Here is a 16,877-nt window from a genome sequence, read left to right as displayed (position 1 = left end):
CTCCTTTCAGCTGGGCACCCTTTCAAAATGTCAGATATTAGATCTCTGTTGATAGCAGATAAGTGTCCTAATTCTGATTCACCACTGCAGGCATTAATGGTTCTTCCTATAAGAAGTCATAAGATTCAGGAATTGTAGCAGAAAAGGAACTTCTAAGTTACAGGACTAAAATTGTCTTCATCAGCAAGAAGGACATGCCTACTTGTTAGCTTATTTGTTCCTAAGGATGATTCATTTGGTCCTAATGATGGTACATATTCAGATTAGTGCTTTGCAGGTTACAGTTTTGCCAGTCTAGAATAACATGATATTCTAGCTGAATAAGAAATTGGAAAACTCAGTCTGTGATTCCTGTATTACTTAAGCTTACTGCATTTTGTGCATAAGCTTTTTTTCTCAAATGGACTTTCATCTGATGTAAGTCTATGGGGTCAGCCAGACTATTGATGTGTCAAGAGTTGCCTTGCTAGATTAGATTGAAGTTTCAGCTAGGCCAGCATGCTATCTTAGCTTTCAATATATCCAAGCTCTAGTCCTTGAGAGACTGAAAGTAATTTGTCACCTTAACGTCCTTCATAATCTTATAAATCTGCACTCCATAATCTGAATCCTTGTCCCTTGAAAAATGCATTTTCTCCAGTTTTGAGCATGTAGGAAACACCTCCCTTGTGCAGACAGGGTTTGATGATCCCGTTCCTGGAAGTGTTCTTCCAGACTCCCCAGGCTGACCTTGCCTTGTGTGCTAAAGTTTAGGCACTAGGCCTCAATTGTCAGCCTGCGTGGGAGAGCTTGGAGGCCAGAAGTGAGACCAAACCAGGAAGATCCATTCTGAAATGTTGTTGGTTCTTGAAAGAGAGAACCTCTATGATTGTAAAAATCCCCTTGAGGGATATAGAAATGCCTGCCTATGTAAACCGCCTTGAATAATGTCAGAGGAGTAATCTGATGACCAGAAAGGCGGTATATAAACACCTAGTTACTATTATTGTCCAACACCCTCTTTCCCCTGATACCATAGCAGTACGATGGGGAAGACCATCAAGCTGGAGTCGGCAGCCTCCATTGTGCTCATCTGCCCCCCCCCCATGGCAGGAGATGCATGCCTCACCACCACCACACCTTGGAAACCGAGGAGGGGTTCCCAGCATGTGTGCAGCACCATCTTCAGTCGTGCAGTCCCACTGCTCCAAAGCAGTTATGTGCCAAAGTGCTATGGGCCAACTGCTGACTGGGAAGCCCCAGCTTTGCCACTCCATCCCAGGGCCAGAGGGGAGCTGCCTCCAGAAGACCAGGTGGAGAGTGACCCTGTAGCCAAGCCCCCCCACTGTTTCCAACCCTTTACTCCCAGCAAATGGGATCTTGGAGTGAAGGGATAAGGAACCCAGAAGGGCCCCTCATTGGAAGAACAAGGATCATGTGCCCCTGTCTGCACAACAGGGAGGAGCTTCCAAAATGTTTGAAAATGAGCCACCCTGAAACCACTGTTTGCAAAGGAAGGAGGGTGATTCTCACTAGTCTCCCCTTCCCTCTGTAGCCCTCTGCATATCTGCTTCTTAGGGTTTCCCATCTCTAAAACAGATACTCGGGACTGGAGAGGGAAGGGAAGATTGGCAAAAACCTTCTTCCTTGCACGCAAAGAGATGCTTCTGTGAACATATAAAGTGTTTTGGATATAGCCTATGAGTTCTCCACGGATAGTGCATTTGTGTGGCATTCTTATTGTGTCTTGGACTTTTGGAATATACTCTTGTTAGCGATTTTTTAATTGATATGCCCTTAATACTGATGATGCATTTGTGTTGTGTTGTCAATGGTATGCTGCTTTGGATCATGCAGGCCACTGCTCTTTGTTTTTTGAAATCACAAAATGCTTGTGCTTAAGGTCATTTGAAGAAAATTCCGCTATGGATTTGTTGATTCTTTTGGAAACAATTCTAATAAGTATCTGTGGTGTTATCTCATGACATGGTTACTGTACCTCAGCTGTAATAATATGATATGCCCATTGTGTTATAACCAGAGTTGTGCAAGTCCACTAGGGCAGTGGGAATTTTCTACCCCCTCCATTGCAGAGCAGTTCCTGCATCATCCCCATAGCCTCTCACAAGTGTCAAGGTACTCTCCTCAAGGAATGGGATGTGGAGAGCATCTGCAAGGAGAAGAATTATTGAAATTGGTTAGGCGCTTTTGTGGTGGACAACTGCTTGCTTTATTTTTGATACAACTTTGTGTGTTCCATGGCCAGTTCAGATTTGTAGTTTTATTATTGGCACAAATTGTCTCAAATTTGTTTTCAGTTGTAGTACAGTAAGAAATGTGTCCTGTTGTGCGTCTTGAAGTTCAGATTGAGTCACACTTCATTTATTTGTGCACAGAACTAAATCTTCAGTATTTGACAGTGTTTACTGTAAAATGCATGGTGGTATTACTGTTTGCGAAAAACTTTTGGGTATCAGAAATTTCCTTCTCTTGCCACCTGCCCTTCCATGAGGTTGCTTTACAGAGACTAACAGCTACAAGTAGGGTCTCGAAAAGAGTCTTGTGAGGTAACAAGAACTCTGCTCCTACTTGCAAGCATGTAGTACATTCTACTAACTTCTCTGATTGGAGAAAGCATCTTAATAGCATGGGGACAAAGTTATGCATACAATACTACTGCAGAGTAAACTGGTTTGAGAGAAGCTGCTTCTCAGAGGAGGCACTTACTCTTGGCTTGAAGTTTGAAGTCAGCTTATCCTGTTGGTACAGTTGGCCTAGTGTTTGCAGCCTGCCACTAAATACCTGCTACTTGCTTGTAAGTACAATCTTTGATCACCAGCTATTAGCATAAAATGAAAATGCAATACAGGTTGGGTATCCCTTGTCTGGATTACTTGGGACTAGAAGTGTTCAGGATTTTGGAATGTTCTAGATTTTATAATATCTGTACATATGAGATATTTGTATTTTGGGGATGGCAACATGCTTCTTGCAGGCAGTGTTGGTGCAGTCCACAATGGGCTGTCTGGTGTGAGTGAGCCCCCCCCCCCCGGCTCACCCCTTCAAGACCTCTGGAGTTGCCCACTTGGTTCTGCATCACCTTCTGTGCCCACCTGGCTACCTAGCTGTTTAGCACCCCAGCATGCATTGTGCTATGCTGGCTGGCTCCCGCTAGCACGCGAAATAGTTTTTAAAGTAAAAGAAAATGTGTCCCTATGCTAAAAACATCCGGATTTTGGCTGGGTAGTGGTCCAGCATGCATTGAGCTATGCCGGTTGGCTTCCACTGCCATGCAAAACAGTAGAAAGTTTTGTTTAATGTCAATGCGCTAAAAGCTTCTGGAACACTTCTTGAAGCATTCTAAAATCTGGAATTCTGAATATGAGGTAACCAACTTGGATTTAGAGATGGCTTATTTAGAAATGTAGCCACACACACACAAGACATACAACTCTTTGTTTCTGTGATAAATTTATCTGCATCTCCTAAATTTTTTGAATGTTGTGTCTACAAATACTGACCTTTTAGTGTATGGAATACAGGCTGGCCCTATTCCAGGCTCTTCCCCCCCTCCATATGGCAACCATGGATACAGGGGAACCCTGATTGCGCACCCCCCTACCTGCCCATACTGCTTCTTTTTATCATTTATCTAGTTTTTTCAAACATTCATACTGCCGGCAGCCTACCTATGCTGTCGCTATAAGCTTGAATGCTTGCAGCAACCTGTAAAAGCAAGAAACACTTTGCTCTGGTAAACCTTTCCACCACATTAATGGGTGCACAGGAGGGCACATGTGGGGGGTGATCCATGGATAACTGGATCTGGTGATACCAGTTCCGCAGGTACGGGGGCCCGCCTGTATTTGCTGGGAGATTATTTCATGGATTATATTCTAGATGTGATGAACTATTAACTGTATACAATATATTGCAATCAAGTGATATGGTGTTAAGATGCATCATGTTGGCTGACTGTTTTACAATAGTACATCATTACAAAATCACAGAATAATAGGGTTGGATGAGTTTAGAGGTCATCTAGACCAACCCACTGCTCAGTGCAGGCAACTACAGCATTCCTGACAAATGGCCATCCAGCCTCTGCTCAAAAGCCTCCAGTGGAGAGCCCAAAGCTGCACAAAGCAGGCTGTTCTAGCATCAGACAGCTCTTGCAGTTAGGACGTTGCAGCCTACATCTTCTCTCATTCCATCCCGCCTTAAAAGCAAAACTGAGTGATAGGGCCTGACAGCTGAAAGTTTGGGAGCTCTTGTTCAAATGTTTAAAATTTATATTGTCAAAGAAAGGATTATGAATAATCTTTAGGTATATAATTTCTACATAGATTGCACATGTTTCTAAGGGTATAGATTTTCCTTCACTTGTACTCATTCAGTTATAATTATGATCAGGAGAGGAATGCTTCAGTATGAAATTGAAATTCACACCCTTAAGTACTACAAACTTTGCTTACAGTATTTATAAGCCACCAAACTGTGGTAAGTGGTAAACTGTAATATTGAAAATGCATTATGGGTATTGATGATAATTGGTCAAATATTCTGTTTTTCGCATAGTAATAAGGACCACTGAAGGCTGCTCCAATATAGATGCTATTACTGCTTCTATGTGCATCCTGTGTGTCTGGAAGGTCTCTTTCAGCTTTAGCAGTTGCTGTATATTTGGATAGGGATCCTCAATCTTGGTAAACAGTGACTGATTTCTGCTAGCCAATGGAAGCATACTGAAAGTGCTTCTGAGCATATTTGGTTCCTTTGTCACTGAGGACGTGCAATGTGTTCCTCTTAATGCAGAATTAAGGAGGACACAGTTTTCGAACATTGAAGTGTTCGAAAACTGTGTTATTTTATGCAATAAGCTCTTTGGGTTCAGTAAGACTTGGACTGTTATCCTATCTTACTCACCAGAAACAAACACCTCTACTCATAGGACTAATTCTTCTACACATTCTAATAACCAGATACTGTCACAAATGTAGCATCTCGTGGCAAATGTACCTTTGGAGAATAGGAACCCTTTGCCCTTTGGTGAAAACCTTCATTGTATCCAAAATGAACCTGGTCTGGTCACTTTTGCATGGTCCAACAATCCTTATGACCTTGTTACTCCTAATGTATTGAGCCCAGATGGTCATGATAACACTTTTAGATCAGTGTTTCTTGACTAGTGGTACTTATACTATAAGCGGAACTTGAAGTGGTATCCAGTGGTACATGTGCCCCCCCCCCCACCTGGCAGTGAAATCAGCAATACAACATGACGAACAAGCAGTAGGAGGATTGGCTTGGCAGGCAGAACTGCTGCGTGTGCTTTTTGCATGCTTCAGTGAGCATTTCCATCTGCCCTGAGCCTCTTACTGGTGTTTGTTGCATTGTATCTGGCCTCTCAATCCAGAAGTAACTGGTGCTGACATCATCACTTGTTACATCCAGTGGTACTTCCAATGACTTTGACTTACCGCAGATGCTGTGGATACCAGGGGAAGCCACTTCAGTTTGATGAGGAAATCGAAAGCAGCTTTCTACAGCCTCCAGCAGACCTTTTGAGGGCCAGGCCAGAGGCCTCAGAAAGCTGCTTCCAGTTTGCTCGTCAAACCGGAAATGGCACAAATTCACATATCTGAAGGGGGTCCTGGAATGGAACGCTCGCTGATAACCTGTACAGGTCGGACCTGTACATACCTACATATTTGTTTTTTGTTGCTCAGCTAGTTTTGGCCTTCTATAAAGACATATTTTACCCATTCTCTTTACTTTGTGTTATACCTGTCTTGGCACCCAAATCATAAAGGAGCTGGTGGAATCCAAATAGGGTCAAATACGAATAAAGCAAAAGCATCTGGTCTTGCTACTGCTTCCACCTTTGTTCCATTACCTGGAGACAATCATTCTTGCTTTCCATCCCCCCAAATAGTTTCTGAAGGGAAGGGTAGTTTCTCTTTCCCTCCAGCTCAGCTTTTGCAGGATATGCTTAGAGCAGTAAGGGAATCTCTGTGCAGAACATGTGAGAGAGGGGCAGATGCACATTTCAGAATGTGCTTGTGGGGGGGGTGATGGTTCCTCCTGCCACAAAAAGTGAGTAGTTTTATGAAAATATATACATGGAACTGTAGATGCCACTGAGGCATGAAGACCAAATTTAACATTAAGACAATGTTTTAGTTGTAAATACTTCAGAATGCTGATGTAAGTAATTGAGACTCTGAAACAAGCCAGAGCAATTGTTACGATTGATAGAACTTAAGGTGGTGGGACATCAGCAAGGATAGGTACTTTTGAGCTTTTTTATTTTTTGCAGTGTTCCTAAATGTGTTTTATAAACTGTAATTAAAAATGTAATTTCAGTGTATTTGTTTCTACATTAATGTGTCCAATGTGAATTTGCAATCATTTTAATTGAAAACCTTCCCCAATTGCTGTAGGTGGAATTTGAAGTAGTACAGCCTTTGCATGAGCACTGTACCACCTCATAAGAGTATCTAAAGAGATTTGCTGTGAGGAGGGGTGTGTTGCAGACCTCATCTGGCTGCAGTGTTCCCCATTCTTGTGTATGCTTCCTGGTTAACCTTTTAAAAACAAAACAGGCTGAAAACCCTAGTTTCTTTCAGTTATGAAGCTGCTTAGTCTGATAAATAAATGAGAGATCCAAATCAAAAAAATAAATGGAATGTCAGACCTTACCTGTTACTAAATAAAGAACTTTGAAACACTATTTTCAGTGATTTGCTTGTTCGTTGGTTCATTGTTGGTGATTTTATTTTCTATTTTTCTCCCAGTAGAAACTATGTTCCAACTTCCTGTCAACAACCTTGGCAGTTTAAGAAAAGCCCGGAAAACTGTGAAAAAGATATTAAGTGATATTGGTTTGGAATACTGTAAAGAGCATATAGAAGTAAGTACGATTTTTTTTTCCACTGTTGAAAAAGTGGGTTGAATCAAATGGCTTAATTTTTGGTATATTTTTTTAGCTGGTGTGTGGGGGCGTCAGGAGAACAGAATTGGACTAGGGTTAGTTAGAACAGAATTATTTGGGTCTTGACTGATCTCTCATAATTCATTTTTCCCTAAAGTCCATCATAAATTTGAAGGTCAGTGACTTGCATTTGAAGAGATAACTTATTTTTGTGGGGTGGTTCAAACATACCTTACCAAATGATTCTCTTCCTATTGTGGTGGAGTTAATAACTGCATCCTCTGCTGCTATTCATGCTGTAAAACAGGATGAGCACTTCATACAAAGGCACAGATGTGTGGGGACCAAGTATGCACCATGTTCCCTTTCTCTTCAGAGAAAGGAATTGTGTCAAATTTACCCTTGCATGGAGAATTCATGCTGCACTTTAACTTTTCCAGCATGAGCAGATAGCCATTGGCATGGGTAAATTGGTGAACTAACACAGAAAAGTGTGATTATGAAAATAATGGGTCTGTTTCTAGATTCATAAGATTTGTCGTTTAGACTGTGTGTCCTAGATGACACTTATAAAACTTAATATTCTGTTCTGATAAAATACTACATCAAGCTGTTTCTACTCTTGCTATGAAGATTTCTGCATTTGAAAATAATAATAATAATACAGGTATTTATATACCGCCTTTCTTGGTCCTCAGATTTCTCCTCAGACTTTATTCAAGGCGGTTTACATAGGCAGGCTATTTAAATCCCCGTAGGGATTTTTACAATTGAAAGAAGGTTCTATCTTTCAAGAACCACAACATTCAGTTGTTTCTTTCTGATCCGGTATTGCATTCTGGCCTCCATCCTCCCACGCTCAGAGCAGATGGAATAACTCGGCTGAGCTTTGTCAGCTGCTTCAAGGTTGCACGGTGCCGGTGGCCTCAAACTGGCAACCTGCGGATGTTATCTTCAGGCAAACAGAGGCTCTACCCTCTAGACCAGACCTCCTGCCCTATCTGAAAATACAATGGTAGATTCTGTTGTTCATGCCAGAGTTTGTGGGATAAAAAATAACCATTCTCAGGGCTCCCCATCAGATCCTGTGATGCTTCAGCCCATGGTGAGGCCGTAGAAGACAGGCAAGGAAATGAAGCATGCCTTGGATCAGCAGTGTCTGGCAAGGACAGGAAGTAGTGCAGTTATGGCAGCCAAGATGTCACTTTGGTGGTTGGCAGGGTGTAAGAGGTGGAGAGCCTTTTGCATGTGTATTTGGCTTGCCATGCGCTGGTTACTGGGCAGACAGGTTGGGCTTTGAGGAACTTCCAGCCACAGAAGAAGGGTGGTCAAGGAAGCACAGAACCCCTCCCCCCTGTTCTGAATTCTGGAGTAGAGACAGTTTTCACAAACCACTTTTTAAGCCCCACCTTTCAGTATACAAGTTAAGTATATTTCTTCCACTACAATCAATGTGCCTGATTCCGATTGGATCCTAATAAAAATCAGCATGTATTTTTCTATTCCACAGGGCACTGCCTGTTTGTAATTCGACATCTAATTCTTTGTTGCTCTAGAAACTTTAAAAATCTCAGAAATGAATTGTGGGTATAGTATGTATTTATGCTTTTGCCAATTCTTTCTACCTTTTGCAGGATTTTAAACAGTTTGAACCTAATGATTTCTATCTGAAAAACACTACATGGGAAGATGTTGGATTATGGGACCCTTCACTTACAAAAAATCAGGTTCGTAGTAATGTCGCATAAATGTTCCTTGAATCTGAAATTATTAATTCTGAGACTGAATGTTTGCCATCAGTGTTAACCGATATACTGTCCCTCTGTTTACTCTGTAGTAAATCCCAATGATTTACTGACGATCCCACTGTTAATGAGATTTATTCACAGACCACTTACATAAGATTGCAGCCTTAATATTAGAGCAGTGTTTAGGATCATGACCTAATTTTTGGTGGTTTGCAGCCTGTCGCAGGCATCATAATGGACAGTGCAGTCCCTTTCTGGTCACCCTGGCACACGCGACTCTCATTATTGATTGCATTGCACCATGTCCCAGACTGTCCAGCAGCTTCCTGGTCATGACAGGCCTGCAATCAACCAAAATCGGGTCTCAACCCACAGTTTGAGGACACCCCACATGATAACAGTATGATGCAAGTCATGCACAGGTGCACTCAAGAAGGTGCACTCAACTCCATGTTGCACCCTAAAATGCCTGGTAGCCCTGAGACCCGGCAGCCACTGGTGGGCTTGTGGACCTCGAGGTGGGTTGTGAAGCCCAGACATTTGGGAACTATTGTTTTAGAGTTTGAAGAAGGGGTAAAGAAAGAGACGATTGTAATCTTCAGGGAGATAATTCTTTGTTTTATGGTGTTATGTGGCACCAGTAAAATAGGCAACTTAGTAGTTCAAACCAGGTGGTTCAACTTGTTGAAAAAAAACTAGCATAAGCAGCAATTTTGAGGTGCCTTTTTAGCTTGCTTTACAGAAAAGTCTAGCTTTTACACATCCTTATTCTTGTACACTCATGAGGCAACCCAGGACACTTGATCCTGTTCAGTACAGTGGAAATGAGTGCGTAATATAGATAAGGCCGTGGTGCTCGGGAAAAATATCACATTTGGGGCCAGTCCTGGCTAACTTTCCTGCACTGATGCAGCCATATCAACAGGGCGTGCGCTGCACCCTATTGTGGGGCAGTCCCAGAGATCTCTTCAAGGCAAGGGAACACCTGTTCCCTTTCCTTGGGGCTGCATTGCGGCTGCATCAGCTGTGGAAAGTTGGTTAGGATTGGACCCTTAGTCCTGTTTAAGGAAGCTTAAATATGATAGTGTGATGCCTGGATCAACAGATTGTTGTTTGTGAATTGCGAACAAACTGAAAGTGAGTTTGCAAACCTTGCCTTGTGTGAACTATAGTTTGGCGTGACATCTGAATTGGCAAACTATTAGTTACGGTCATTTTTCCAACTTCAGAAACTGCTGCATCATGACAACAGGATTGAACGTGCAAAGTTGCGAGGACAGAAATCTAAAGCAGACACACAGCTCCAAAACATGGTTTGTAGTTTGAGGGAGGAAGAACTAATTTCCTGGGCCTTTAAGACTTTTTGACCTTTGCTCAAATTTCATAGCTACAACATTTGTAACTCTTTTAATATATAATCTCAAAATTATTGTGAAGTGTCACTGGCTTTGAGGATATAGCAGAATTGTGTAATGTGCTTTTCAGCAGTAGCAGTGAAACAGGCATGACCTGACAGTATGATTCTGTAGTGACTGAGGAATGGGTCGTTGCTAACATACCAACCTAGTCCATGATACATTTTGAGAGATGTTAAAGTGAGAGAAGAGGCAGTTACTTCTATTTTTTGCACATCTGAGCTTAGTGCACAGATGTGTAATTTAAACATGAGGGCATGAGGTAAGTCCTTTCTATATAATTTTTAATGTATGTGTGAAGCCATTGCACCATATTTTGTGTATCATTCTTTAAGCCCATTGGTTTGATTTGGCAACTAACAGCTGCTGGCTGGGGTCTGCAAGAGCATTGACCTCTAATGGCATGAGTGAAAACTGGGAATTGAAACATTTGAAAATGCTTCCCTGTGAAATTTCCTGTTGCACATTGCCATGAAACATTACAACCAATAAGGTCACCTTTAAGAAGCCAGTGAGAGCAAAAAGGAACTATTTGAATAATGTTTGCTTTGCTAATGTGATAGAACTATCAATTTTCCTTAATTCTTCCAGCCCCCCCCCCCCAAAATACGGTGTATGGATGATAACCTCAGATCAGTTTTATTGAACTGTCATTCATTGGGCCAAGATACTTAGAAAAACATTAGCCTGTTACATGGAATCTTTGTGACACTTAATTTTTTTTGTTTTTGCTTTTAAGGACTATCGGACAAAACCCTTTTGCTGCAGTGCATGCCCATTTTCCTCGAAGTTCTTTTCAGCCTACAAAAGTCACTTCCGGAATGTTCATAGCGAAGACTTTGAAAACAGAATTCTTCTTAATTGTCCGTACTGTACTTTCAATGCAGACAAAAAAACTTTGGAAACGCACATTAAAATATTTCATGCTCCAAATGCCAATACACCAAGTGGAGGCATCAGCACTTTTAAAGATAAAAACAAGCATGATAGCCTTAAACCTAAGCAGGCTGACAGTGTAGAACAAGCTGTTTATTACTGTAAGAAGTGCACTTACCGAGATCCTCTCTATGAAATAGTTAGAAAGCACATTTACAGGGAACATTTTCAGCATGTTGCTGCACCTTATATAGCAAAGGCAAGTGAAAAGTCACTCAATGGGGCAGTATCCCTAAGTTCCAGTACCCGAGAGGAGGGTATGATTCACTGCAAACGATGCCTTTTTATGCCGAAGTCGTATGAAGCTTTAGTGCAGCATGTTATTGAAGACCATGAGCGTATCGGATATCAGGTAACAGCAATGATAGGGCACACTAACGTGGTGGTCCCAAGATCCAAACCTTTGATGCTAATTGCTCCAAAACCACAGGATAAGAAGCCTATGGGACTTCCTCAGAGGATGAGTTCCCTGTCCCCTGGAAACGTCCGGTCTCTTCCATCGCAGCAAATGATGAATCGACTGAATATACCAAAGCCTACGTTAAATTCTGGAGGAGTGAATATGATGTCCAGCGTTCACTTACAGCAGAACAACTATGGAGTTAAATCAGTACCACCAAGTTATGTTAGTCATACAGGAGGAAGGTTAAGCTTAACTGGTAGCTCCCCAGTTTCCTTATCCCAGCAGTCTCAATCAATGAAGCAGTTTTCTGCAAGTGGAAATGGGAGACCATACCCCCTTGGAACAGAACCAAGATCACAGGTTTCAGCAAGGTACTCTCTTCAGTCTGCCAACTCATCTTCGCTTTCATCAGGATCTTTGAAATCCACATCGTTAGCTCAGTCTCAAGCAGCATCCAGAGTATTAGGCCAGTCCACACCCAAACCGCTTGGAGCGGGTGCTGCAGGTGCCTCTCCTGTCAATACATCATCAACTCAGAAATGGAAAATTTGTACAATCTGTAATGAGTTGTTCCCAGAAAATGTGTACAGTGTTCATTTTGAGAAAGAGCACAAGGCTGAAAAGGTGCCTGCAGTAGCTAACTACATAATGAAAATACACAATTTCACTAGCAAATGTCTATATTGTAATCGCTACTTGCCTACTGACACCTTACTTAATCATATGTTAATCCATGGTCTGTCTTGTCCTTACTGCCGCTCAACTTTCAATGATGTTGAAAAGATGGCTGCTCATATGCGAATGGTTCACGTTGATGAAGAAATGGGACCTAAAACTGATTCCACTTTAACATTTGATTTGACGTTGCAGCAAGGTAGTCACACCAACATTCATTTACTTGTAACCACATACAATTTGAGAGATGCCCCTGCTGAATCTGTAGCTTACCATGCTCAAAATACTCCCCCAGTTCCTCCGAAACCACAGCCAAAAATTCAAGAGAAGGCAGATGTACCCATAAAAAGTTCTCCTCAAGCTGCAGTGCCCTACAAAAAAGATGTGGGGAAAACACTCTGCCCTCTGTGCTTTTCAATCCTGAAAGGACCCATCTCAGACGCACTGGCACATCACTTACGGGAAAGACATCAGGTTATTCAAACAGTTCATCCAGTAGAGAAAAAGCTTACGTATAAATGTATTCATTGCCTTGGAGTGTACACCAGTAATATGACAGCCTCAACTATAACGCTGCACCTTGTCCACTGTAGGGGGGTGGGGAAGACTCAAAACGGTCAAGACAAATCTAATGTTCCTTCTCGGCTAAATCAGTCTCCGGGTGCAGGACCTGTCAAACGTACTTATGAACACATGGAATTCTCTCTGCTGAAGAAGAGAAAAATGGATGACGATGACTCTCCTTCTGTCTTTGAGGAGAAACCTGAAGAACCTGTAGTTCTGGCTTTGGATCCAAAGGGTCATGAAGACGATTCTTACGAAGCCAGGAAAACATTTCTCACAAAGTATTTCAACAAGCAACCATATCCCAGTCGGAGGGAAATTGAAAAATTAGCTGCTAGTCTTTGGCTGTGGAAATCTGACATTGCTTCACACTTTAGCAACAAAAGGAAGAAATGCGTTCGAGATTGTGAAAGGTATAAGTTGGGTGTCCTGCTAGGATTCAACATGAAGGAATTAAATAAGGTTAAACATGAGATGGATTTTGATGCAGAGTGGCTGTTTGAAAACCACGATGAAGAGAATTCTAGAGTCAATGCTAGCAAAACTGTTGATAAAAAAATCAACCTAGATAAAGATAATGAAAGTTCCTCAGACAGTTTTGAGAATATAGACGAAGAGTTCAATGAAAGCAATAGTCCGTTTGCTGATTCTGTTTCTAACTCTGGTCATAAAACCCCTGTTAATAGCTTAAATGAGAACCCAGATGAAAGCATATCCAAGGAGACACCTGAAGAAAACATCCTGGAGTCTCCACCAAAAACAGACCAAAAAGAAGGAGACCCAAAATACAAAGAGACTTGCCCTGCAGAAGAACCAATAAAGCTGGTAGCTGATGGCTCAGACAGTGAAGGCGACCAAGGAGATGCAATTGAATGGAAAGATGAAGCGTCACCGTCTGAAAGTGGACCTGGTTCTCAGCAAGCATCTGACTTTGAAGATAATACATCTGAAGTGAAACCAGAAACTTGGACAGATGAATCATCCCAAAGTGAAGATGCTAGTAATAGCAAACCAGTTGTAGAAAGTAAAGCTATTGCTTCTGAGAGTGATGAAGAACAGTCAAAGTGGAAGAATAGTTCCTATGGAAAAGTAGATGAGTTTTGGTCTAAGGACCAGTCACAATGGAAAAATGCAACAGAAATTGGAGAGAGCTTGTCAAGTCAGCAAATGGAGTGGCAAAATAGCACAATTGACAGTGAGGATGGAGATCAGTTTGACAGTGTGACTGATGGGGTTACAGAATCAATGCATAGCAGCTTAACTGGGGTAGAGCTGAGTAGCCAGCAAGCATGAGCTGTTCAACTCCATAGCCTCAGTATCCTCCACTTGACAACTGACTAAACACTTTCATTTCAGAATGACTGCTCAAGTTCATTGTAACTGGTACTGCCTTTTGAGTGCAAGGTCTTCTGGCTCGTGGCTGTGAGGTGGCCACACCAATTCCAGTTCTTATTTCAAATGCTGTTGGCGAATCTCGCATGAGAACATCTGCTGTGATGAGCACAGTAACAATGTGAAAACGGATATGCTGGTGGCCCCAGTTGCTCACTGAAGAAAAGCAAAGGTTTATTTTATCAGCATTTTCGACACTTATTTCACTCTGTATATGTTCAGCTGTTTGTCTTTTTAAACATTACCCTTTTCCACATGGTAGGTATAGGGCCAACATATGAGCTACCAGTTCAATGTGTATAGTAGACTCTGGGAAAATTGTTTTTTCATGTATCATTCTGAATAGTTGAAATGTATATTTGTACAGTCTTTTAGACCTATTCAAGTGATGCTTATGCTATTGTTCTTGTGTACCCATCATAGATTTGGTTCTTTTTTTTTAGTGTTGCCCTGCTGTGTAATAAATGCTGTATCTAGTTTACCTAGCAAAAGCTTGAAACTGCTATAGTATGACTTTTGACAGACTTAGTTTTTGCACATAACCTTGTACAATCTCAAAACAGAGGCCAGCAACATAAAGTATATCTGGACTCTATTGTATTATAGAATTTTCTTGTTCTTGAATATCCTTGACATTACAACTGATGACTATGTATTTCAGAGCCACTTTCTGAAATCTTTTAAGCTAAAAAAAAAAATCACATGCAAGAGACGTTTGCAGCTACTAATTTTGACACCTTTTAGATCTGTATAAAAGTGTACTGTGTTAAAGCAGCATACGGAAATGAGTGCTGCATTTTCGGATATTTAGTTTTATCTTTAGTTAACACCAACATGGTGTTGTATTCATTTATACCATCTAATATATGACACATTGTTGTAGTATGGATAATTTTGTGATCTTTATTTCCCCTTTGTATTCATTTAAGCATCTAAATAAATTGCTGTATTGTGCTTAATGTAAAAATTTGCTTTATTATAAGGTCTGCATTCCTGTTTCTCAAGATGTACATTATGCTGGTTTTTGTTGAAAGAACAAACTCCGGGTGATTTTGGATGCTTGTGGTGAGCAAATCTTGTGAGCAAATGAGATGTTCTTCTGAAGCAGCCTTCATATTTATCAAAAGAAGCTGCCTGTATGGAAATTGAAACCTATTCAACCAAGCAAATAGATGAATGAAAATGTGCAAGGCTGTGCAAGTTAAGTTTGAGGCATACTCCAGTGAAAGCTGAGCGCTTTTCAACCCTTGTGTGAGGAAGTTAAGCATGTTCTTAAACTTGCCTACTCAAATCAACTGGATCTAAATATATGTTTAATTTTTTAATTTCATGTACCAAATGATTTTGGGCCAGATCATGTTTTGGAATCTTTCATTGTCAGTTAATATGCATAGATAACCCTAAACACTTGCTATTTCCAGCAAATTAATCTTATGCAATGAGTTGTAACTATAGTGTTATATCTGTATAACAATACAGTCTCACAGAGGTCATGTTTCAGCGGATCTTGATGCATTTTGGCATGGTGGATAAGCACCATGAAGAGTGCTTGGTAACCTAGTGTGTTGATGGGCACCTTGGGTTTCCAGCGCAGTGCACACATTTGTGAGTAATTGTTCAAGGGTAAAATGCCATTAGATACAGAATTTATTAGGGATGGGAAGAGTACTGCTGATGTGTGTATTTACTATAACCAGGTTTCCTGATAGTACAGTTAGGTGGGAGGAAAATAGCCCAATATCTCACTTTAACTTTGTGGAGAGACTGTTCCTATGTGACACATCATTTGGCCGTTATTGAAGACTTAAGTTCTTCTAATCCTGAGACCTCATTTCTGTGGACATGTCTCTAATTTTGCTTCACTGTGTTGAGAGATGCTAGAATCAAAGTTGGTTCATTTTGCATTGAGGAAGAAATATGGGCAAATGCATTCTGGGGCAGTGGAAATTAGAGGAATCTCCAGGCAAAACTCCTTAACACATTGCTAATGTGTATTTGTCTGTTCTGCAGAGAAGTTGTGTTTAAATCAGAAAGCTTTTTGGTATCAGCTTGTAAGCGCAAGCAGTTGTTAGAGAAGCTAGCCAAACTTAGAAGCTGCGTGCTGCTCCAGAAAGTTTATAAATCATTCAAATTCAATCCTCATAATCTAGGTTTGCCCTTAACAGAAACATATTTTGGCTTGTCTTGCACTGGTGTCCTTTGATAATGCAGATATTGTTTGTCTTTAAATTTAAAATCTGATTTTTTTTAAGAGAGGTTATAAAAGATGAAACTTTCCCCCTAGCTGTTTCCTTGATGTGCCAACTTTCCATAGGCAGGTATCCTGAAGTGCTTCAAATGAACAGTTTGGAGCAAGCGCTCATGAGGTCTGTGCTTCATATACTTTCCTAGCATTTGAATATGAAGGAGGGCATGCGGCTTTGTGAAGTTCCACTTTTGGTTTGCACTATCATTACTGGCTGCCCCTCAGCTGCAATATGTGAAAATTCAAAAGTGTGTGAGTAATGCAGCACTAAAGATACAAAAGGGGAGGGTGGGCTTTGTATTCACAATATCCTCTTTTGACTCCTCTGATAGAACACAAGGTTCCTCTCTCAGCTATAAACATGGTGAGCCTAGGAAACAAGTCTATTGAGCCTTGAAATAGTGAGGGTCTCTGCTTTCTATTCTGTTAAATGCATTTATGAAAATATTCAAAATTGGGAAAACAGTGCAGTTCACTGATTTGTATTTTTGACATAGTCCTCAATACTGGTCGGTTCATTCATGGAAACAGCCATTCTGTACCCTTGCATCTTTCTCCAGTGGCTTACCAGTAACTGTGTCAACAT

At 41.1% G+C, this 16,877-nt stretch overlaps 1 protein-coding gene across 10 annotated transcripts in view; it reads left to right on the top strand.

Moving 5' to 3' along the window:
* The window catches only part of ADNP (activity dependent neuroprotector homeobox), a 42,207-nt gene extending 27,219 nt beyond the window's left edge, over positions 1–14,988 (top strand). For 6 of the 10 annotated variants that reach the window (XM_066625761.1, XM_066625757.1, XM_066625755.1 and 3 more), the window contains 4 exons: positions 6,777–6,892; positions 8,548–8,640; positions 9,891–9,974; positions 10,816–14,988. In XM_066625761.1, coding sequence (XP_066481858.1) covers positions 6,785–6,892; positions 8,548–8,640; positions 9,891–9,974; positions 10,816–13,947 — 3,417 coding nt within the window. In that variant the 5' untranslated portion in view covers positions 6,777–6,784 and the 3' untranslated portion in view covers positions 13,948–14,988. The remainder of the gene's footprint in view (positions 1–6,776; positions 6,893–8,547; positions 8,641–9,890; positions 9,975–10,815) is intronic. The other 4 variants (XM_066625762.1, XM_066625758.1, XM_066625756.1 and 1 more) reach the window with 2 other exon arrangements.
* Positions 14,989–16,877: the final 1,889 nt, after the last annotated feature.

This window comes from Tiliqua scincoides, chromosome 4, assembly GCF_035046505.1.
Source record: "Tiliqua scincoides isolate rTilSci1 chromosome 4, rTilSci1.hap2, whole genome shotgun sequence".
Taxonomy (NCBI): domain Eukaryota; kingdom Metazoa; phylum Chordata; class Lepidosauria; order Squamata; family Scincidae; genus Tiliqua; species Tiliqua scincoides.
This window is presented reverse-complemented; position numbering and strand designations above follow the sequence as displayed.